The 23,209-nt window shown below is 54.3% G+C and overlaps 4 protein-coding genes across 4 annotated transcripts; 2 read left to right on the forward strand and 2 right to left on the reverse strand.

The window, feature by feature from the left end:
* Nucleotides 1-316: 316 nt before the first annotated feature.
* VOLCADRAFT_104824 (uncharacterized protein) lies at nucleotides 317-3,314 on the forward strand (the record flags this gene model as incomplete). Its single annotated transcript, XM_002950546.1, has 5 exons — nucleotides 317-687; nucleotides 1,281-1,352; nucleotides 1,978-2,130; nucleotides 2,296-2,337; nucleotides 3,234-3,314. The coding sequence occupies exons 1-5, from the start codon at nucleotides 406-408 to the stop codon at nucleotides 3,312-3,314; spliced, it is 630 nt and encodes a 209-aa protein (XP_002950592.1). The 5' UTR covers nucleotides 317-405.
* A 1,151-nt stretch (nucleotides 3,315-4,465) lies between these two features.
* VOLCADRAFT_91146 (uncharacterized protein) lies at nucleotides 4,466-6,623 on the reverse strand (the record flags this gene model as incomplete). The annotated part of the gene is made up of 4 exons (XM_002950651.1): nucleotides 4,466-4,501; nucleotides 4,721-4,878; nucleotides 5,872-6,135; nucleotides 6,602-6,623. The coding sequence occupies 4 exons, from the start codon at nucleotides 6,621-6,623 to the stop codon at nucleotides 4,466-4,468; spliced, it is 480 nt and encodes a 159-aa protein (XP_002950697.1).
* Nucleotides 6,624-8,703: 2,080 nt separating this feature from the next.
* VOLCADRAFT_104825 (uncharacterized protein) lies at nucleotides 8,704-12,524 on the reverse strand (the record flags this gene model as incomplete). Its single annotated transcript, XM_002950652.1, has 9 exons — nucleotides 8,704-8,872; nucleotides 9,143-9,255; nucleotides 9,456-9,530; nucleotides 9,766-9,948; nucleotides 10,387-10,468; nucleotides 10,571-10,734; nucleotides 11,279-11,410; nucleotides 11,627-11,788; nucleotides 11,946-12,524. The coding sequence occupies 9 exons, from the start codon at nucleotides 12,522-12,524 to the stop codon at nucleotides 8,704-8,706; spliced, it is 1,659 nt and encodes a 552-aa protein (XP_002950698.1).
* A 1,334-nt stretch (nucleotides 12,525-13,858) lies between these two features.
* On the forward strand, nucleotides 13,859-16,785 carry VOLCADRAFT_81203 (uncharacterized protein; the record flags this gene model as incomplete). Its single annotated transcript, XM_002950547.1, is given in 10 exon segments — nucleotides 13,859-13,997; nucleotides 14,065-14,163; nucleotides 14,233-14,262; nucleotides 14,372-14,466; nucleotides 14,720-14,781; nucleotides 15,507-15,591; nucleotides 15,807-15,869; nucleotides 15,883-15,952; nucleotides 16,192-16,384; nucleotides 16,640-16,785. 10 exon segments carry the CDS (start codon nucleotides 13,893-13,895, stop codon nucleotides 16,783-16,785), a joined length of 948 nt encoding a protein of 315 aa, XP_002950593.1. The 5' UTR covers nucleotides 13,859-13,892.
* Nucleotides 16,786-23,209: the final 6,424 nt, after the last annotated feature.

Consider the following 23,209-nt stretch of genomic DNA (forward strand, 5'->3'; position numbering starts at 1 on the left):
GACTGAACGAAGCCTAGCTTACTTATTACAAGATCACTGAAAGACAGAACTTGGCTGAGGACATGGTGATGTCGCACGATAGTACCGGCCCATACGTAGCCTAGAACTCTGTGCTGTGGTGTGTCGGAACACGTTTCCGGGACTGGTACATGTAAATGATTCAGTCGAGGTATGTGCAAGTGCAATCGACAAGCCACAATGTTGGCATAAAATCAGCACCCTGCCTTCAAAACAGCAAGTGTACGTCAAAGTTTCGGTCGCTCTACCGTTGATTTTGAACAATTTTGCCTCTCAATAATAGTACGTCTCCCCACGACAACGATATCTGGGACTGGATAAGAGAGCTCTTGCCGCAGACGAAGTGCAACACTCTCGAACAAAACTGCCGGTGCAATTCTCTCACCCATGGCTTCGCTGGCTTCCCGCTTGCGCATTTCTCTGCAAAATGGGCAACGTATGAAACTGTCTCCATGCGTGCTTCGGCCTGGCCTCAGTAAAAATCGGACTGTCCTTGTGAAGGCGACGGTCGAGGTTGCCCAAGTTGCAGGCGCCCTGACCTCAGCTGACATTGCAAGCGCACTCTCAACAGTTCCCCTGCAAGACGCTTCAAAATTTTTACTCGAGCACCCCGTCGCAACGTTCAGCCTTTCGGTAGCTGCGCTCTTCATCCTACCCAAACTAATCGAGGTACGCAATCTCAGGCGCGTTCGAGCCTCCTATAGCAAAAAGCGTAAAACTTTTGTCTAAGGAGTCCTAATAGCGTGATCATCCGTGATCATCGACTGCCTCCGCTGCCGTATCCGCCCAAACACCGCAACAAAGGGCCAAGCGCCCCCGTAGCCCGCTCCCGCGCATTATGACATTTCCTCTCCTTTCACCAAACTACGCCTCTGCAACCTGACCGAACCAGCCAATCTGCACTCACAGTAACGTTAACAATCGCCAGATCGGTTGTACCAGCTACTCCTGGAAGCCCCGCCCCTCCCCCGACACTGCGGCTCCTCCGACATGCAACCAGCATCCACGAAGCTGACCGAAAAAACGAATGCTCCGGTACTCCCCTTCCCCGGACGCGTATCTCCAACTCCTATACCGTCGCTCCCCTCCCCCATCCTGCTTCCCCCTCCCCTTTCCCAAACTGCATGTAATTCCCTGCCCCCTATCAAACTTCCACCCATGACCCAATTCCGCTGTCCGGCTTGGGGCTCCCCTATTCGGTTCCCACCTCGGTGGCTCTTTCGTTACCTATTCTTTACCTCCCCCCCACGTTCCACGTGCAGGCTTTCATCCGGTACCTCGCCGCCCCCGTCGCCATCGCCCTGCTGGCCTTCTATGTCCTGGAGTTCCCCGAGGTTCGCCCATGGGAGCTCATGTAATCCCACTTACCTCCAACCGGGGCCGTAATGCAAATCACGGCCATTGCCCAACCACCACACACATTGCATGCCAGCTCGCGGCTGGCTTGTCGTGGTCCTGGGGAGGGAAAGGGGGAGGATGGCAATGGCAGCTGGTGTGGGCCTGTGTTGCTGTTGTTTTCGTTTTTGTTGTTGTTGGTTGTGGTGGTTGTATATCTTGGTGGAAGTCATGCCTAGGCTTTTGCAGTGTGGCGCCTCGCCACCTTGGCGACTGCTCCCACAGCTCCCGATTCCCCCGCCACCGGAATCCTGGCTGGCGGCTTTAAATCCGGCGGATCTAGATCTGGACCCGTCTTGTAGTTCCCTGCTCACCACCAATCTGTTTCAGCTGTATAACACGTAGCAGGTGGCTCTATTGGTATGTACTTGTATATATAGAGAGGGTTTCCAATACATCTGCACCACGCACTCAAGTACACTACACACCACAGGTACCCTCCATGAAGCTGACCACCAACCGCCATCTCCAGCTGCTCCGTCACCTAGTACATACTACAACTCAGCGCGCATCTGAATCATCCCACCTTCCGCTACCAAACCCATCGTCACAATCCACCCGCAGGACTCGGCCGTCATCATCACCACGGTACTGGACTGCATCAACTCCAACCCCGAGGTGACCTCCGTGGTGGTTATCGGCCTGGCACTCTTCGGTCTGGCTCCGGCGCTCTTGACAGCCCTGGGCGCCACTGCGCTGGTTTACGCGCTCTTGTCGGTGAGTGGGATGCGGTGTGTGCCCAGGCGGTGGCTGCATCATTATCATCAACCGTGTGCTGTTGCTCTCCGATCTCTGGGTCTGTGTGGTGGCCCCATCATCATCATCATCGTGAACATCGTCGCCATTCACGGCTTGCTGTGTGCAATGCTGCTGCTGTTGCAGGTGTCCTTCGGTACTCAGCTTCCTGAGGTCCGGGAGATGCAGGTAGGAGAGGCAAACCGCGCTATGTATACATCACGATTGGGGCATCCAATATCTGGAAGCCGAAATGTGGCCAATGCAGCCTCCGGCGGGAACACAACAATGTGTTTGGGATGCTGTAGTCAGTGGTCCTGGCGGCAGTCAGTGCAGTGGAGTCGGAGCGTCGGTTTGCGCAAGCGACAGCACACCGACGGGAAATCACACATCACATCAGGCCGCCCAAATCATGGACCGGGCCATCCACAGAGTAATTGTTGGCCTCTGTGTGCGGTTACGTTCTTTTACCGCATTAGGCCGCCGACCTCAGAGCGGTTGGAACACAGTTGGACCTAACGCGCTTTTTGAGCGGACCCATGCAAAGCATATTGTCCTCTGCTACCCAGAGAAGAAGTTGCTACCCAGAGTTGCTAGACGAAGGTGGTCGGTAGTGCCGCCCCCCCCTCAAGTGATTTTTCAGATCAGCTTAAGGAGGCGGTCCCGTGTGTATTTGGCTGCACTTCTTCACATCGAGGCAACACTTAAGTACGCCGGTATTTGTAGGCATGAGTTTGTCATTCATAGGGGAGCGATATTGGCAAAAATTCCCTTTTGGCATCAGTGCTAGCCCGGTCTTAGTCGTAGTCAAGCTTGTTGAGGTTTTGTACAAGCCGGTACGGGCCACTTGTCCTTCCCTTCCAGGCTATGTGTGTCAATTACAGCGACAGGCGATGTGCCCTTTGGCTCGGTTTCTTTTCTTTACGGCATAAAAACTTGGTATCCCGCTGCAACAACAACACACGACCATTTACACACACGCACACGTTCCTGCGTCTACTGAGCCGTCGCCGCCTCCGTCGCCGCCTGCATTATGGAAACCCCCATTCCCCACGCAAACTTATTCCCACGTCCTCCTGTCGCAGGGCTCCTTTGGGGAGACGGTGACCAAGGTGCAGATTTTCAGCAGCATTGCCGCGAAGCGCTTTGAGCAGCTGCTGAAATGATGGAGACTAGACGACACGTCCGTCCTGCCGCCACACGCTCTCCGCCGCACGCCGTGCAGCAGTTGCAGAGCGCCGAGGCCGGGTTCAGATGAGGTGTTCGGACAGGGTGGAAGCTTTTGGGCGCGTGGGCGGGAGAGAGGGGCATGGAGGGGATGTACAGGTTGTGGAGGCCTGCGTGCAGTGGTCTGTATTCGGGACTGCACACGGCGTGTCCGTTCCTTTATTCGGAAGTGAGACGAAACGGGGAGGAGCGGAAAATCGCAGAGGGTTTGATCCGGTGAGGTGATGATATTTGGATATGTTTGTCGTTGGAGTGCCTTGAGGGTTGTTTGATTGTTATAAAGCCTTTTTGGAAAGCCCTTAACTGTGTGGTACGGTAAGGGATACTTTTTAATTTTCGTAACTCGGATGACGGACTTCATCACGTCATGCTGGTCGTGCGCCGTTTGTTGGTGGGGGAAGACTTGTTTCGCTTGCTGCTGTTGCCTCTCGTGCGTTTTGATATCCGTTGGTATGTTGAAGGTTGAGGCGGATACTTTGAGTTACGCTGTGTCGGATATGTGCAGGTATACAGAAAAAACATGTTTACAACTTGCTAAGGGCGATCAGGATGGGGGGATGTCGCTTTCATGTCACGGCTCGCTGCAGGCAGGAGGATGCCGCAATTTTGTGGAGGCTTTTTCGGGCGGGCGAGGTTAGAGAGGGACAGGAGAAAAGAGGTCGTCGGGGCGGTGCCATGATTGTTGGTTGTGATGGGTCTTTCTTTCCCTGCATTGCAAAAGTATATGCTTCAGGTTTCAAAAAGCTCGATCCAGTCGTATGCTCCATATTGATGTGTGTACGTATGTACCTAAATTATCCTCGTTCAAGGTCAGTTGGGTATATGCCGATTGCGCACACTAAGGTTTTGGCTGAGGCCCCGGGGAGAGTCAGTCAGTCAGTCAGTGTCATGACTTATGCAATTGCATGCCACATGTGAATTGAGAATTGCATTTAAAAGCACCACAATTCACTAACGATTCACCGGAAGAATTAATTCACATACATCTGTGCGCGAAGATAGCTTCCCGCGGGCCATAGCTTCGACGAGGCTGCCTTGGTTTAGGTGCGGATGTCAGCCCCCACTGCACCAAGGACGCCTGATTCAGAGCTCACACGGCCGGGTCCCCTCCCTGACCAGCAAGGGCCTGTGCAGGTGGGCGTGTGTGTAGCGGGATTATAAACAAAGCATGTCCAAGGACGAGGATGCCTCACTGTCATATGATGGTGCAAACTATTGCACCCAGAAGCCTAGGCACCTTGACCCGTCCTCTTTATGAGCAAAACATATCTGGAGGGCAAGGAGAAAGCGTGCAATGTACGACATATTACGTATGCGAAGTGGTATGCCGTATACTTCCGTGTACCTTCTCGTCATCCTCATGCATGATGTACTGTTCCCCAGAGGGGTCATCGTGCCCTGGCTGCATGTATATCAACTGCACGATGTTGTTGGTCTCCCATAGCGCATTGGCTGAATGTGTAAGGGCGTGAGGCATCAGGTACTTCAACCGCCCGTTCTCGTCTGCATGGCGGACCAGAAAAGGCACGCAAAGGATGGAACAGATCGTCAAATCGCCAGGGCTTGCGATAGAACGCGGCAAGCACCCCTCCTACGAAATGTCCTTCATTCCAAGGGAATTATCTTCATACAAGCCGTTGTAAGTAAAACCGTGGCTGTAAATTTGGGGCAGGCTCACGAGGCACAGGGTCACCTTGCGCCAACAATAATATACCGCAGGCAACCAACATTGTTAGATGGAGCCCAATGCAGGCTGCAAATCCCTCATGACACCAAAGCACCTTGCCAGCCAGCTTATCCCTGTCTGCTTAGCGGAGATTAGCCTCAGGTGCACACGTCCTCCCTCCCCACACGTCGCTAATATCCAACCGGTGGATGCGCCGGAGCGCCTGTTGGCCTTGTTGTGGCCCTGCGGCGCCAATAGCCGCTCAACCACAACCCCCGCATGTAAACAACGGTGCGGCCCCGGTCGGCCTCCAAGACCGCGACACAGTCGCCATCGGATACGTGGTCTTGGTCTGCACTGGTCAGCATGCTCTGAGCATGCTACTGAACTCCTCAAAAGTAGTCGAGAATCGACCGTTGATACGGCCATGTGACTGTCGTGCAATGAAGGCATTGACGAGCCGGCAGAACTCCAGGAGGGCTGCCATGAGCCGGGACAGTCGGCCACGGAGAGCACCACGCTTCTTGCCCTTCGCTGTGGTGTTACTGACTCCCCACACTCCTCATCGCCCTCGTCAACATCGCCAGGTTGTGGGTGCAGGGTCACGCCCCGCCCTCATGCAGTGCCATCTTTGTCGTCCGTGGTGAAGGTGTCGGCGGCACCTTCATGTACGGTGTCATGTGGCGGTGGGGCGAAATCCTGTTTTAGGCGTGGTTGTCATGCTATATATACATCGTTGCAACTACCATGCCTACATGGTATCGATGTGCAGAAATAACACCTGGCCCCCCTGTCATGGTTCCCAGTATTGGTCCCCTTTTTTGCCTCACTCCGTGTTTGCCCCACGACCTTCCAACACCCGACCATGTGGACTATCCTGCACACCTGCATCCTGGAGCTCGACTTGCTCCCCTGACACACCGAGCGGACTGATCCAATGGCGAGGGGCCAGTTTACACGTTCGCCAACAACCACAGCCGGTTGGACCCATAAGGCACGCTGCACACTGTTGCAGTAGCGTACTCCCAGATGCTGCCTGGCCGTGGAATGCCACCAGTGACGGGTCCGATATCCATCTCCAAAGTATGCTGCGCCTGTGGTCTAGAATGGGACATACAGGCACATGCAACCAGTGTGAAGCTAGCTTAGCTGATAGCCATATCGAGGATGAGAAGCACATTTTGCTGGACTGTCCGGTGTACGACAAACTCAGATCTGATATGGGTTTCCCACGCTTCGAGCATATGAAGGACGTTATGAAGTGGGAACCTGAACGCCTGGCAAGGATGCTGGAACGCATATGGTCCCACCGCAACTCTATCGTTCCCTTTGGTCGTTGGTATCCTTCATAACTTGTTTCGTTGGAAGTGCGAGGTAGGATAATGCTTATAGGCGATCTGGCAGCCCTTGAGCCCTCGGCTCGTATTAGGGTGGTTTGCAGGTACGGGGAACGCACCCACGACCATGTAACAACAACAACAACAACAACGACGACGACAACAATAAATATCTTTGAATGCTGCGGTCATTCCCGACGGGATGATGGCCTATGCTATGCACCGTAGCGGCCTAGACCAGCCATGGTAATGCTTGAACAGTCCTGAACGTATTCGAGCACAACATATTGCTCTTCACGAAGCCATGGATGCAAAGGCCTGGCTAGGCAGTTGCTATCCCCAGGCACGTTTTATAAGGCGGCTGCCAGGGTATGACGCAGGTTTCAGCATATGCATTCGGGCCAGCTATCCAGACTAGAGCCGTAAGCAAGCACAAAGGAAGTGCCTTTATGAGGGGCATCTACAGAACTGCACACAAGGGAAAGCCGTGAAATATCGACTGACGGCAGTGATAATGGTATTTTGCCATGTATGAATATCTGAATGCTTAGTATCCTGGGGGTTCGGGACTGTTTTGGGGAGTAATTAGCTCCAAGCGGCCATGTAAACGCCGAGCTAACATTCCCGAACCGAGCTAACATTCCCGACCCCAGCGTTGCCACCGATGTCTTAAAACTGGCAGGGATGCACGCAACCGGATTAAATGGCCCATCAGCACACATATAATATTATTTGCCACAATGCAACAGGGCCTATAAGGGGCCCACTTGTCTCGAGAAGTTTGGAGCAGAAAGTTATTGTTGGTAACGGAAGCAACTGATCGCTGCATCTTCTGGCAGCATTACAGCAAGTGTTGCAGGCGTAAGTAAGTGTCCGGCACACAATTGTCATGGCTCATGTGTGACAAATACGTGGAAAGAAACCGGAACAGTTAGCAGATGAATGTGATGTAACACAGATTGTCTGGGATACACACAACACCACACAATGCGACCTCGCTGCAGCCGACAAAGACAGTACACACGCATGGCAATACCCACCAATTCCACACCCGCCTCATGCATGAGACAAGCCTAGACAAGCAACGGTCCCGATGCGCAACATCAAGCACAGAACGACAGCGCTTAAACCAGAATAGCTATTAATGCTCGAAATACGAAGCCCGCGCGTAATTGCAGGAACGTCCAATTCGAAACGCAACCAAACCGACAGACAAAAGACTGTGAGCCAAGGGAGACCCAAAGGGAGACCGTTACCAACAATCCAGCGGATACCGCACAAAGTTCGGCGAGCATGCTCCAACCCCTGGCCTATGCAGTAGGTTGAAGACCGCTTGAAAATCTACAATTCAGGCCATCGGAGATCTCGCTTTGTCACTGCTCATAAAAGGAGACGAAATGACCCGACGGATACAGCAAAACCCTCAGTAAAAGTTGCGGCCCTCATCGTGCTTTGTCTGCAACAGTCTGCTACGGCGGCGCCCCATAATCGCCTTCGGTGCACCAGCAATAATGAAAGCTCTACGAGACCTCCCAGGACTTAGAATCATGCACACGCCGCAACCAACACCTGCACACTGTTCGGCTGCTAACACCGCCGAAGAAGTTTACTATTCCTCACCATCGCACCGCTCACACAGACCATCTGCAACCAGCACCCCACACACATATACATACACATCACAGGAGCAAAACATAACACAGCCCAGCGGACCAAAACGCGCGGGTCACAGGCCTGCAAACCGTAACATGGAGTTCTATTATGGTTTGCTGAAAACTTTCCCGTTATGCAAACAATATTGCAGAGTGTTTACATTCCACGCGATTACTTACTACGCGCAGTGAATCCGGACATTGAAGCCAATGGGATGATCAGGAGGATTGACACTGTGTAGAGGAGTGCGGCGAAAAGCTGTTACTATGTACCGTGATAATGCCTTTTGATGAGATTGGCCAGCTGTCTTCTCTAGCCTGAACCCCCATCGAGCTGTGCTGGTAACATACGGGCTCACGTTTGGTCCATGCAATCTTCGTGCGCCATGCAGGTGTCATTCGCAAGCAGTTAGGAGCCTTTGAGGCCCAGGCTCATATGGGCAGGTTATAAGTACACACCCGCGATAACGGAATATATTCACATCACAAAAAACACAATCCACCCCGTGGCCAGCAGCGGCGCTCCAAATCTCAATCCACGGAATGCGGAATATGTACCGACGAAAGGCTGCAAACGATTCCTGCACCAGGCAGGTAACAACTGCGCCAGGCGTACTCGTAGCGTGGGGTAGCTTCCACACCCCCTCGGTGTCCAATACATCATACGACCTACTCATGCCATCATACTAATACTGTGAAGCTCTGCGATCTCGCCTTTAACCTGGCGGACGGTAGCTACCGTGCGGGAGATGGTGCCGGCTACGAACTCCTTGTGGGTGGCCATCAGGTGGAACGCTCGCTTGTAGTCCGCCTCCAGCTTGGCCAGCTCCCCTTCACCCTCCCTGATGGGGCATGGGACAGGCCAAGCACGTCCGCACGAGTGTATCGGTGCGTCAGCGGCGGAGCCATGCGAGAGTCACATCGCATATAAAACGCAATCATGGGTTTGCATCATACTGCCGACCGGCGGCGATGTGCACATGGACTGGGACATGGTGAAGGGGACGTGACAGGACCTGGTACTGTCATGGGAGTGGCATGGGGGCTGCGGCAGCGGCGCCAAGTTCATTACAGTTCGCACATTGACAGGGTTGACGAATACTACTTCCTACCTCTTTACTTGCTCATACAGCATTTGGGCTCGCGAGATTTGCGACTCCATGTGCTCCGTTCGGTTGACCGCCTCACTGCAAGACTCCTCAATCAGCGCCTTGATTCTGTCCGCCTGCGGCAAACAGCGACATGGCAGTCTCGACCCCGCCGCGACATCCTAATCAGCCACCTTGAAATGAAAAGACGCAGAGCAAAGGATGTTTACCACGTTTGAATTTGACTAGAGCCACCGGTTAACGGCCGTCCGTACCCATCTACATGAGCTATACCAGGATCCCCCGTAAACCCCGGGACTCTCATTTACTTCAATACCTGCGCCGTGAGCTTCCTGCATTTCTCGTCATAGAAGTCTTTGGTCGCTTGCAACTGCGCCTCCAGCTTGACATTCTGCTTTTGCGGCAGGGAACAGCGGTGCCCGTGCACCGGTCATAAATAACGATGATGCAACACATCGTGCGTCAAGTGGGAAGAGCCGTTCATGTGTGATTTGTGCCGTGATGGTTTAGCTATAGCGTGGAAAGGTAGTTGTTCTAGCTGAGAAGTCTGCTGCACTCAGCAGCAGGAGATCCGTGCTCAAGAATCATCCACACACCAAACACCCTAGCAGCCGAAGTGCACTTACTTCTGCTTGGAGAGCAGCGATTTCCTGTTTCTTTTCCGCGGTGCTCTCCGTCCGTGCGCTGCAAGCCTCCTGAAGGGCGGTTAGATCCTGATGCAGCTGCTTCGCGCGCGTGAGGTAGGTATCGCGGAGACGCTCCAAGTTGGGCTTCACCACGCCCTTCAGGTCCAGGTTACAAAATTCAGCCTGCAACCGCCACGCAGCGGGGCCCCCACTTCGGCGTTAAACCAGATAAGATTGCGCATAGGGCATGGCTGGCATCAGCCGTGCAAAGCAGCAGGTCCTTTCACTTGCCTGTGAAGTTGCATCTCGGTTGATCCGCAGCTCATAGTTTGTGCCGCCAGCACGCTTTGTGGTTGCTGGGACGAGCTTAAGGGCCTTCACCAGCGTATTGTACGTGTTTGCGAGCGACAGCGCGTTGGACGTGCTGCGGATGACCTACAGGCAAAATCCCATCCGCGAAGAAACCAATCAATCAAACGAACAGTCAAGACCTCGGGGACGTGGGCCAGGTAATGGCAACTGACACGAAGGTCAATAGCTAAGGAAGCGAGAAAGGAAAACGATACTGTTGGCACATAGCACTCCCAAAGCAAGCGTGGCTAACCAAGCCGACCCACCCACCTGCATTTCCATCTCGTGGTTTGCGCGCTCCATCTCCTCGCACTGAGCTGCCTCCGTCGCCACCAGCTCCTCTAGCTTTTTGCTGCATCGCACGGAAAGCAGGTCCACCATCATTGCTACAGATCTGATGCGCGTTCAACGACTACTAGTATTATAGCATCCAAGTCAACCCTGTAACACGTACCGCTCCAGCAGAATACGGTTGACGTCGGCCTTGCTGACCGGCTGGCTCGCTACGCTGTGACGCAGCTTCTCCACTTCGGCCTCCGCAGCGGCAATCTGCTCCTGCTTCGTCTGAACGTCCATCTTCTTCTCAGACAGCTTGCGGAGCGCGGCCTGGTTAAGGGCCTGTGGAAGGGTCAGCCCGTTCAAGCCCGTTAGGGTCCGTCGGTCGGGAAGTCGGAAAGTCGTGAAGGCCTTTGGGCGCTGTGCTAAACCCTATAGCCAAGGGGTCCCCGGCTTTTACAGACACCACCCCGCACTTGTAACTTGTATACCTCCCAGGTGCTGACGTGTCTTGGGATGGTACATAGGTCGTTAGGATCGCAGCTGACTGACCTCAAAAAGCAATACGATCAGCATAGCTGGCCAAGCTCAGAGGAAACCGGCTGGATGATAGAAACCATTACTACCCCCCTGGAAGGGGGATTATCGACCCCCTAACGAATAAATCGCCTGAAAGGCTGACATGCGCGGTCCGCTGTCAGCCATCCTCACCCGTGGTAATGCGTAATGCTTGCTAAAACCAGGCGCCTCACGGGCTGGCATGCGCGGAGAAACGAAAGCTCGAGGGGTCGGTGGACAGTTCCGCGATCATCCCGTGCATCATGCCGGGCGCATTCTTCCGAGGGCCGCAGCCTCATGGAGGATGCAACAACACCAGGGGGCATACCTGGTCCTGTTGTACTAGAAGTTCAAGTTTCTCGCAGATGACCGTCTGCTCCCTGTTTTGCTCCGTTGCTAGGTCCACTGGATCAGGGAGTGAGCGCAGCTGCGCCAGCTCCTCCTCAAGCTGCTCGTTCTCCTAAGAATTTTCAACGCGCGTGCAACAAAAGTGTAAGTAGCGATGTTCCCTTTGGGTTTAAAAGGCACATCATTTGCAAGGGAACGTCTTCTTAAACCAGTATGATGGACATGGCAAAAGCATTGCTGGGAACTATACCGGCGGTTTCAATGGAAAAAGGGCAGGGACTAAGTACTCAAATTAGGCCGTGGCCTTTTAATGCCTGCACGGACTTACCTTGCGTAACTCCTCGTAGCGTGCGCCCCGCTCCGCCTCCTCCTTATGGAACTTCTCAGCGAACTGCCTGTCGAGTTCTTGGCAACGAGCATCGTTGCACAGCATGAAGCAGTGGTACCCTTCCCCGACGTAGTCCATCATCTCCTCCACATGATTGCCGCCCTGGAGCAGTTTTGCAAGTCAGATGTTCCGTCAAGAGATACGGAGAAATCCCCCTTCCTTTGTACATGACGCAAGCGTAGTGCCGTGCCTCCCCGCGGGTGCTTTCCCATGCACATACATGTATCCCATGGTCCCTTCGGAACCCAAAGCAACGCACCTGGCTGCTGTTGCCTTTTTCCTTGTACTCGAGCGCCTCGACTACCCATGTAAGCGCTCCCAAGACCGCCGGCCATGAGTGCGGGGCACCGACGGCGAACAGAGCGCTCTTGCTGACCTGGTAAGGATAATTAAGGCGCTTGAGGAAGACGGGAAACTCGTCCTCGACTTTCCCTTGGACCCGAGTTGCTGGATCAAGCTGTTGGATGAGGAACGTCACGATTGCTGTGAAATCCTTTCCGGTCGGGCTTGCCAATGTTTTCGGAGAAACAGGGTATGAGAAGCCATGGGTTGTAAAGTAGTGAATTAAAGTCTTGATGCAGTAGTTCTGGTAATCTTTGCTGCTTAAGGGACGCGGATCCTGCTTCGGGCCGGTTGTCTTGGTTACAATGCTGGGGCGCCCCTCCAGAGTTATTCCAGACATGCCTCCTGCTCCCAACATTCCTGGCGCAACACTCTTCCTGCCCTTGACAGAAAGCGCTGCATCCTTCCCGCAGCGGCCTGGAGCTGCGCTGTTTCCTCCTTTGACAACATTGCTCTGGGATGGACTGAGCGGGGCTAGAGTTTGCCTGCGACTCATTTAGATTGCCTATTGCGAAAGCGGCAAGGTAATAAGAGGAAAAGCGTTCGAGGTAAAGAGGTCCAACAGCCCAACAGCTGAATTTGCAACTTCTTTACTAATCGTAGTGCTAAGGTTCTGTTAGCATAACATTATACATAAAATTTAGCAAACAAAGTTTGCGTTACTATTCCGCCATCATTTCCTGGAGCCATCGGATGCTCGGGTTGATTCAAAACGTGGATCATTTTTGTTCAAACACAAAGGATATGTATTGCAGATGCGCTTATCGTCTTCGAGATTTATTGCTACCATGAACGACTTAATTGCTTGTGGGTTGCAAGTTCCCGTCTGCCTGGGATGCACTACAGCTCCGTGGCTTCAGTGAAGGCTGCAACCCTCACCATGGTGCACAGCGCCCTCGTGCCACTCTGCGACGAGGATATTGATTCAGACGTACGCCTGGAACTCCAATAAATTGCCCATCCATAGATATCTTTGAATGCTGCGGTCATTCCCGGAGGGATGATGGCCTATGCTATGCACCGTAGCGGCCTAGACCAGTCATGGTAGTGCTTGAACAGTCCTGAACGCTTTCGAGCACAGCATATGGCTCTTTGCGAAGCCATGGATGCAAAGGCCCGGCTAGGCAGTTGCTAGTCCCGGGCGCGTTGTATAAGGCGGCCGCCAGGGTGTGAGGCAGGCTTCAGCATATGCATTCGGGCCAGCTATCCAGACTAGACCCGTAGGCAAGCACAATGGAAGTGCCTTTACGAGGGGCATCTACAGAACTGCACACAATGGAAATCACACGGCCTGGCACGCTGGCATTATGCTTGGGCCCTCGCCTTTGTGCCTATTACACGTAGCCAACCACAAGGATGGGCTTCCGGGAAAGAAACGCGTCGCATGCATTCCCCCTTCTCCCCGACGAGGTTATCTTCTGAATCTTCCAGCTCGCAACAATTGGCAAATAGGCTCTTCTTTGTACGATGATTACGCATCAACTGTACAGAGTTGTGATATTGCAGAGTTTAAAGCTACCCTTCAGCTATAGTGGGGACGCCATTGGGAGGGTCTGTCGACCAAGTTTCTACAGCCACGCGATTTGCACAAGCGTGGTCGTTACAGCGACCCTTCCAGCGTCAAGTGGGGAAACTAATATTAACAAACAAAGTTGGATGTCAGGCAACAGCGACTGCTGTGAGCAATCATAAGTGATACCCACGGCAGCAACAATTGGCCATTGGTGCCTGATGGACGAGATGCACGACAATTCGCGAAGACTAGAAAGTTACAAGGACAGCTTAATATTGTTGGCCGGGTGTATTACGTTAGTAGGTTTTTTGGATTGTCTGCTGGGAAAACAAATAGCTTTGTTATAAAGGAATGACCTTACAAATTGCGCCGGTTGAGGGTGTCCTGGGCCTCTACCGGCCATGGCTGTCACTTTACGGGAACCGCTTACAGGTTCCATCGGCTGTCTCTGAACAGGTTGGCTTTTGTCAATGTTTGCATCGTCAGGGTAATGGTTCGCCGTAACCCTACTCCTCCCTTGCAGCAAGTGGAGCTGGCGCTGATTCAGCGAACCATTCCTCAGGAGCTCATGGTCATCATCTTCAGCTTCCTGGAGCCTTACGCGCTCGGCAAGGCAGCGCTGGTGAGCATCGAGTGTCGCCGAGTTCTTCGGCTTTTGCCCGACTTCACATACATTTAACGGTGCTTTCAGGTCTGTCGTCAGTGGCGGAACATCTCTGAGGTGCGCATGGTGAAACCCTGAATGCCAGGCCAGGCGTAACGGTGTAATGTGTGTCGCATCTACCCTGACTAGCTTCGCGTCCTTTCTTGTCTTGGATTCTTTTACACAGCATCCACGGCTTTGGGAATACGCTTGTCACGAGGCGTTTTCCTTGGGAATTCCAAATCATGCAGAACGCCACAAGCTGATGGCCACGCAGTACAGGTACGGCATCGATACGGGACTTTGTTTGCCAGGTAGTTTGGGCAATTGATGTTCACACGTTTAGAATTTTCATATGAGAAGGCACTTTCAGAGGGATCAGATGTCATCGGAGGCGGTCGTCCCTTATGGAGGCATGTCGCCCGCCGTGCACGTGAACCCCAAACCTGTGTGAATCCTGGTCTCGGGGCTTGCGTATCACGCTTATAGTTGCACGCGTGTCACTTCCCTCATGCTCCCTCCCTTTTCTTACCAGGTTTTCCTGGAAGCGCATGTTCGTTCATCACCCCCACCTCCGCTTTGACGGCCTCTATGCGGGTAGGGTTGTTAGACATGGATACGGTACGCCAGCGGCGTCGGGCCTTGGAGCGACCAGGACCTCATGGCTGTATTTGTACCACGCTCTGTTTTGTACAGTACCACACCAGGGGTTACGAAAGTTACATATGCATGACGTCTGCCTGCCCAGCCGGATCATGTACTCTGATCATATACTTACGCTACATTTTCGTAGTAGGTGTTGCGTTCATATTGGCCATGGTGACTATTACTGCCGTACATGTGCATCGGCGTGTCGTAAAATGCTAGAATCTTAGGGTTTCCTCCTGAAGTGCGCTCTTAGGGGATTCTAATGGCAGTCGGTTTGGCAGGTTTTGACAGCAACATGTGTGCCGGATCACAAATGGTACTGACACCCGTGTATTAGTCGTTGAGAGGACGACTCCTAGACCTCCTGTTCAGCCTCCTTGGATCTTTTGCAGAGCCGTCAACCGCCAATCTGTAATGAGTTCATGGCATCGTCGTCGCACTCCCGCAGCGCCCACACCCGCTCGGGCCTGCTTGGCTCATTTCCCCCTGCCTAACGACGCCGTTGCTGTTAGCTGCTGCACATCTTTGTTTCTGAGGTTTGCTGCATATTCTGCCCTCCCGGTGCTCCCACGTGCTCTGACGGCGCTGCCATTACTGCGGATGCGCCGGTTGCTACTGGTATAATACTGCTAACTGGCACTGTCGGCGCTTTTGGATCGTCGTCGGATCAAAAGCTCGCAACACTTACGTGCGGACAGGCGTGGTGGAATTCACCAGCCACAGGCCCGTGCACCTTGTCAGCTATTTCCGCTATTACAGGTCAGCATGGTACAAACACTCTCCCCCCCCGCGTAGTTGTCGGGTTACGCCCTTCTGGCGTATTTCAGCAGCAGGCGGCCATTTGAAACACACGTACAAGGGCTGATGTTGCGCCCCCGCTATTACTGCGGCTGTGCTGCTGCTGCAGCTGCTGCTGCTATTGTTGCTGCTACAGCTGCTGCTGCTGCTGCCACTGCCACTGCTACTCCCATCAGGTTCTTGCCGGACGGCACCTTTCTGTACCGCACTAGCCCCAACGTCGTCAGCAAGGTGGCCAAGTCAATGGCGCAGCTGCCCCTCCCTCCGAGCTGTGCGGGGCCCGGGGGGGGAGGCAGCCCGGGCCAACCAGCCATGGGACCGGGTACCGCCGCAGCGGCCGCAGGAGCGGTGAAGCTCCCTCGAAGCCGGGGTCTGGGCGGCGCAGCTGGCGCCGCCAAGGAGTGGCAAGCGGCGGATAAGGACCGGGCAGCGGCGGTGCTGTGGGGGCGATACGTGATTAAGGTAAAGCACCGCATGACGGGCGAAAGGGGGCCCCATCTGCTGTAGAGCAGAGAGGCGGGGCAGCAATGGGACACTGAGCGTCCGCGCTCCCCATCGCAGGGCACCAAGGTCTACTGCGCGCTGGTGTACCCCAATAGCACCTGTACGGAGCTGCGCTGCCGTCTAGCCATGGCTTCCACACACCCGGGCGCCAACAACAGATTGTATATCGAGTCCATTGTGACGTACGACAGGGAGCTGCGTAGTACGGCGGATCTTTCGGGACAGCAAGGTGGGATGGGCAGGAGGGAAGGTGTGCGGGAGGGAAGGGGGAAGATACATATATGTAGGAAGAGGAAGGAAGGCGCCGGCGAAGAGCACGTATTTAGGTGGTGGAAACGTGGGAAATGTGAAAAGGGAGATGATTTTGGACGATGGAAAGGCAAATTCGTGCGTTTTTTCCTATGGTAGTCCCGTAAGAGTCGTTTAAGGTCAAACGTCCTGTTGATTTGTCTTTCGGGAAACGGTCCGTTTTTTCCTGTTGGATCTTTGTGATGGTGCGCCCCAGGACCGGATGCAGACGCGGATGTGGACGCGGCGTCTGGCAAGTCACACAGCCGCGGTCTGGCGCCATGCATGTTCGTGCCCTGGGAGCAGGTGCACACCTCCCCCCTCAACCAGCCTTCCCACCTAATGGACTTCATGATTGTGTAATGCCACAGGCATCGAGAGACACCATTTCAACTCCTGATCCGGTAGTCCATGTTGCCATTGCCTTTCCGCATCCTTTGGCTGCGGCCATGGCGGGGCCGGGCGCCTATGTAGAAGAACTTGTACCATTTGCCGACTGATTTTGTGTATCAAAGAGTGCTGTATTTTGCTCTCTGTAGGCAGAAAACTGCAAGCAAAGGTAATCACTGAGAGCTGGGAAAAATGACTGAGGCTGGGAGCCAGGTTTCTGTTGCATTTAGGCCGTGCGACCACCTGATTGTGCTGAAAACTTCGCCATCCGTTGCCGTGCACGTCTTTAAGGTCACGCCAGGTTGCGATAGACCATTGAGGCGTTTCGTGCGGCTGGTGCTGCAACTGCTGGTGCTGCTGTGAATGCCGTTTGGAGTCATGGAAGCTGTTGTAGTGAAGCCGGTCCGTGATGACAGTCGCGGGCTGGCGACCACTCTGTGCCAGTGAAGCAACGGCTCTCCGGTGTTCCCGACTGGTGGGGAAATGCTTGCGGCGGTGATGGCGGACGATTTGGAAAGCGGGCTTATGGCGTCAATTGCGGGCGTGCCTCCATGCGCAAGTAGAAGGCGTTCGTTGCGTGATTGAGTAGTACTGCCTTCCCTGGGTGGGCTGCTGGCGGCAGCCTGTGTGGGGTGGAGGAGGTATGCAGTGATGGAGTGGTGGCTGGTTGTTGTCTTTGTATGGTTTCTTGCTATGCACGTGTAAGAGAGGGATGGTCTATATAACTGTGATGATGGTCGCCGGCGGTATGGCGCTAGGGCTGCGAGCTGCTTGAGCCCTACTTAAGGGGTTTGTACCACTACTAAAGCCATGAACATGGTCTTGTTGTACATTAAATCGCATAAACTCCATTACGTGGTTGTAGCCTGTCTGGACCCAACTCGCCAACGGCTATGCTCAGGGTTGTTTGTGCATTAAATAGCTATGGCTGGTGTCTTTCTGTCTGTCTGTCTGTCTGTCTGTCTGTCTGCCTCGATAGATGGGTATCAGTCTGCACGGTGTGTCGTAATACTGCTGTAGGGAAACTCAGTGAAATTTCGGTACGCATACTTCCAGACTCAGGCGCAATTCACTGGTTCATCACACATCTTAATGAATCTCCGAAAGCTTTCGCACCGATTACAGAACTAACACCGGATAGAGGTGTCAACCCACACCAAGTTGCAACAACAAAACTGTGTAATTTTCCAAAATGTAGCTCTTCAATAAGACTACTTCTAGGCCGAGTCGCATCTGACTGGCTAACTAAGCGAGGAGGACTGCAAAGGGGGTCCCATCCCCAATCCTTGGGGTGGGTACTGGTCAGCCATCCTCCCATCCTTGGCAGGGGCAAACCTCCCCCATCCCCCATCCTAGGGCCGGTGCTATTCCCATCCTTCTGACAGGGTTCCCATCCTCATCCTACGGCTGGGCCTCCCAATCCTATCCTGCTATCCAGGGTCCCATCCCCATTCCCTTCAACCATGGTCATCCCCGTCCTGCAGCTGCGACTGCGTTCACATCCAAAAGCTGTCAGCCAAGGTCCCATCCCCATCCCTTGAGCTGGTGCCACAACCCTCATCCTAGGATGACAGCTGCAAACTTGGTCAGGTGCTGTAAACCTAATCCTGTAACATGTCTCATCCTTATCGGCAACACACTGTGACAAGCGAGCGTCCGGGAGCTTGGCCATTCGGAGGTTGTTGCGCATCTGGAAGCTGCACTGTTGGAGCTGGATGTGTGCCAAAGTCAAAATGTCAAGCTCAAGCGCGCTGTGGACCAGCTCACCGTGCAGATGCTTGGCTGTGAGGAAGAGCTGCACGAGCAAGTCATACAGCAGATGGGGGGTCAGGAGCTGATTGCTCTCCTTGAGAAGGCTTACACGACAGGTGAGATACACTCATACCCGCCATGCATGTCCAGGATGGGTTCTGCTATATGGGGCTTAAAGGAGTCCTGGTTTGGGCTATCAAGCCAAGCATGGCTACCCCTCTGATCTGTGTTAATGAACCATATGCGCTAGTGCGGTCAGGCAGCCCCGGCACCCCTCGGGACAAGAGAACGCTAGGCTTTCCAAACGTCTGTGAGTCACAGGTGCAGCCAGGTCATGGGTACACACTCGAGTGTCAAGTGCTTTAGCATAGGACACCTAGCATAGCGGGGGCACCTCCTTCCTGCCCGCTTGCTCGGCCGCCAGACCCATCCGATGCTTATACTTCGCCATGTGAATTCCTGGTTGCTTGCCGTCTGACGGGTACACGTCAGGCTGGACATCTAAACGCGTATGCTTCCAACCACTCACTAATCGCTCCTTGAACTCCAAAACCACACCTTCTGGTATTGGCCTGTTCATCAGCCACTCCACTCGTTCGTCTACCTCGTGTAGCCCTTGCGGGGCCTCTTTCCATACGTCGTGCCCCCAAAAACATAGAAAACGGAGGAGTAGTGTCCCCCATCCGGCCCCTTCGGGGTTGGAGAGGGACTCTGCGACCTCCTGTCGCAAAACATGGTGTGCCACAGACCCACGCTGTAAACGGACATGGTTCCAAAACCTCACAACCTGCTTGAGAACGTGGTAGTGTAGGGGTAGCTGCAACAGCTCTGCAAACAGGAGGTGGTGTGTTGGTCTGGCAGCTCCTACAATTTGTCGCATGAAAGATATCTGAAGCTGCACCGCTCTGTCCTTTAGGCATGCCTCGAAGGGCCCCGCTGCAAGGTTACTCGCATCACTCCGCCTCCTGAGCCTGTCCAAGACCTCAGCTAGCATAAACGGCCCCCACGCTTAACCATACAACAGTATTGCTCGTACCTGCGTATCGAAACACCTCATCCTCACATCTGGGGCGAACAACTTTAGCTTATCTAATTCTTCACTCAACGCGAACATAGCTGCTCTAGCTGTGTCATACAACTGCTGACGGCAGGCCCAGAACTGCCGTTCCGGCCCATACACTAACTCCAGATATCGTGCACTATCCTTCGCCGGTATGGCCTCTCCAGCCAGCCTGAGCTCATCACACGATGCTTGGACAGCACTCCTAGTATCGCTGTCGCTTGCAAAAACGAGGCGTTCACATTTCGACACATTTGGGCGCATCCCAAAATCATCACATCACAGAACATGTCCACAATGTCCACAATGTTCCCCATGCGTCCCGGTGTTGTTGCCAGAAGGCTAACGTCATCGGCATTAGAGGAGGATGGACACTCGTTCATTTCCAACCTCGGTGCATTCTCTGGCCATGCCCCGGTGTTAATATTAATACCGTCGTGCATGTTGTGGCCGAGGACCTAGCAATCTTCATACCGAGGCCGGCTGTCGCCTGCTGAGTCCGAGGACCTTGGCGCCTCGCGGCGCGGTCGGCGGCGCGGGAGGGTCATGGGTGGCGAGCGGCGGGCGGGTGGTGAGCGGTGGGTGGCGGGCGGTGGGCGGTGGGCGGTGGGCGGTGGAGTTGCATGGCCCCTCCCCAGCCAAGCCTGTCCTGTAGAGAGAGCGGTGATGCATCAGGCAGTGCACGGTCCGACAGTTTGATTGGATGGAGCAATGCTGGCGCGTTGGGTGATGGCAGAGGCGCAGCGTGTGTGGCATAGGCGCGGCGTTTGAAGAAATGATGAGCAGCGGCGATGAGCGCGGTCGGCGGTGGGCGGTGGGCGGTGGAGTTGCATGGCCCCTTCCCACCCAAGGCTGTCCTGTACAGAGAGCGGTGATGAAGCAGGGAGTGTTTGGATGGAGGAATGCTGGCGTGTTGGGTGATGGCAGAGGCGCAGCGTGCATCTGCTGCTGCTGGCATAGGCGCGGCCTTTGAAGGAATGATGAGCACCGGCCACATGCTGAGAGGTGTAGGTCCTGTGGGCACAGGCACTGCAGTTGGCGACGATTGCCGCGGAGTGCAGTGCGGTGGGCGGTGGGCGCGTCGCTGCCATCAGCCAATGCGCTTGTATTGGTGAATGGTGCGCAGTGCGTTCTGGCGGTGCAAGAGCGATATGTTCGCGGATGCAGTATATCTTGGTTTGCATGCCACAACGCGGGTTGTGGTTTTTTTTCGAGATGGCTGTGAAATCTGCGACTTGTGCAGGAGTTGTGCGGAATAGGTGAGGTGAGTCATTCAGGAAGTGAGCAGGAGCGGCGCCGGGCGCCCTGGTTGTTGGAGCGGAGCCGTTGAGTGAGTGAGTAATTGTAGAGCACAGGATTGTTGCGTGGGTTGTACTGGCAGGATTCTGTTTTACGGGTGCGAGCGTTTAGCGCGCGGCAGCGCGTCGTATAGCGAGCTGGCAACCTTGTACAAAGCAAGAGTTGTACTAGAGTGGGCGATTTCGCTGTTATATTGCGGATGGTTCTGCTGTATTAAGCAGTTTGTTCTATTAAGCAGCTGTCTGTGTTGTTGAGCAGTTTGTTCGGCAGGCATGTCGCAAAGTACGTCCACTGATTCCGCGCGGACTGGGCGTGGTGATGTGGAGGTATCATCGTCGTTGCACGCTTTTCAGCCTGCTGCAAGCAGGGTGCGTGTCGCGGTGCAAGCGTACTTCGATACAGCGAGGACGCCTTTTCCAGAGTTGCAAACATCGCTGCCGATGGCCGTTGCACGTAGTATCGACGGCAGCGGCCATGTGGCGAGCTTTATCGATCGTAGCGGTCTGATTCGGAACCACATAGCTGAGATGCGTCCCGAGGCTTCAGTGCCTGTGTACCATTTAGGGTGCACGTTAGATATCACCGGCCTACGGCCAGCGAACCCGCCGCGCGGCTCTACGTTGTCAATTATTCGGAATTATTTTCAGACGACCAACGCTAGTACCGTCCGGTGCCACACGGACGGTATCAATTGGTGCCACACGGACGGTATCAATTGCTGACTCGCTGAACGACTCAGCTCTACAACCAGGGCGTCCCGCGCCGCTGTTGCTGACTTGTTGAATGACTCACCTCACCTACTCCGCGCGGCCATGACGCAGTCCTGCAGAAATCGCAGATCTGATATCCGTATACAAAATCCGCAACCCGCGTTGTGGCATGCGAAGCAAGGTATACTGTATCCGCGAACATGCACACGCTATTACGACTGCTCGACCGCTTCCCACCTGTAGTACGCTACCTCTAGACGGGCCACGTCAGAGATATGCACAGGCAGGAAATCATGCGCGGCCGCATGGTTTTCCGGCTCCGCTCCTGGCGCGATGACTGGGAGCCTCTCATGCCTCTCAGCCGATCATGCCCAACAGCCCGAGTGAGTTGCCTGTATAGGATTACAGCAGCGGAACGAACGAGGCAACCCACCCGCACAGGCTGCTAAAGGCGGATCACCGACACTTCTGCCTACTATAGACGTATATATGGCCTGGGATGGAACCGCGTGGCGGCTTGGCCAGACGGTCTGTGGCCAGACGGTCTGTGGCCAGACGGTCTGTGGCCAGACGGTCTGTGGCCAGACGGCCTGGCCCAGCGCCCAAACCTGATCACCGCTCTCTACAGGAGAGGCTTAGGTGGGGAGGGCCTATGGAAGGAACAGCCACGACCGCCACCCACCGCCCACCGCCCACCACGCGCCCACCGCCCGCCGCCCATACCTAGGCGCCGCCCCGCGCCGAGGTCCTCGGCTGAGCCCGGCGACCAGCCGGCCTCGGTATATTGATGATGTCCATGAGAGTTTCAATGTGGAGTCCAAACAGCTCAGTTGATATTTATGGATGGGCAATTTATTGGAGTTCCAGGCGTACATCTAAATCAATATCCTCGTCGCAGAGTGGCACGAGAGCACTGCGTCGCAGAGTGGCACGAGAGCGCTGCGCACCATGGTGAGGGTTGCAGCCTTCACTGAAACCACGGAGCTGTTAGTGCCTCCCAGGCAGACGGCTGCGGGTTTACTTGCAACCCATAAGCAATGAAGTCGTTCATGGTAGCAACGAATCAATAAATCCTTGACGCGAAGACGATAAGCACATCTGCAATAGATAACCTTGTGTTTGAACAAAAATGATCCACGTTTTGAATGAGGCCCCTCACGGGGTCGCAATCTCGGACTTTGACCTCATGAATTCCCAAGGAACTCTGGGCCAAATCCATTGAGGATTTGATCCCCAAAACAATTATCCCTATGGCATAAACACGTCGGTTACCGACCGTTTTGAACACTACCGGGTCGTTAACCGAACCGACCGGTTAACGATCGTTAAAGACACGTTAACCGGTCAGTTGGGTTAATGGTCAGTTGGGTTAATGGTCAATTGGGTACCGGTCAGTTGGGTTACCGGTCAGTTGGGTTACTGGTCAGTTGGGTAACCGCTCAGTTGGGTTACCGGTCAATTGGGTTAATGGACAATTGGGCTACCGGTCAGTTGGGTTACCGGTCAGTTGGGTTTGGTCAGTTGGGTTACCGGTCGGTTGGGTTAATGGTCACTTGGGTTACCGGTCGGTTGGGTT

The sequence above is a fragment of the Volvox carteri genome (genome assembly GCF_000143455.1).
Source record: "Volvox carteri f. nagariensis unplaced genomic scaffold VOLCAscaffold_19, whole genome shotgun sequence".
Taxonomy (NCBI): Eukaryota; Viridiplantae; Chlorophyta; class Chlorophyceae; order Chlamydomonadales; family Volvocaceae; genus Volvox; species Volvox carteri.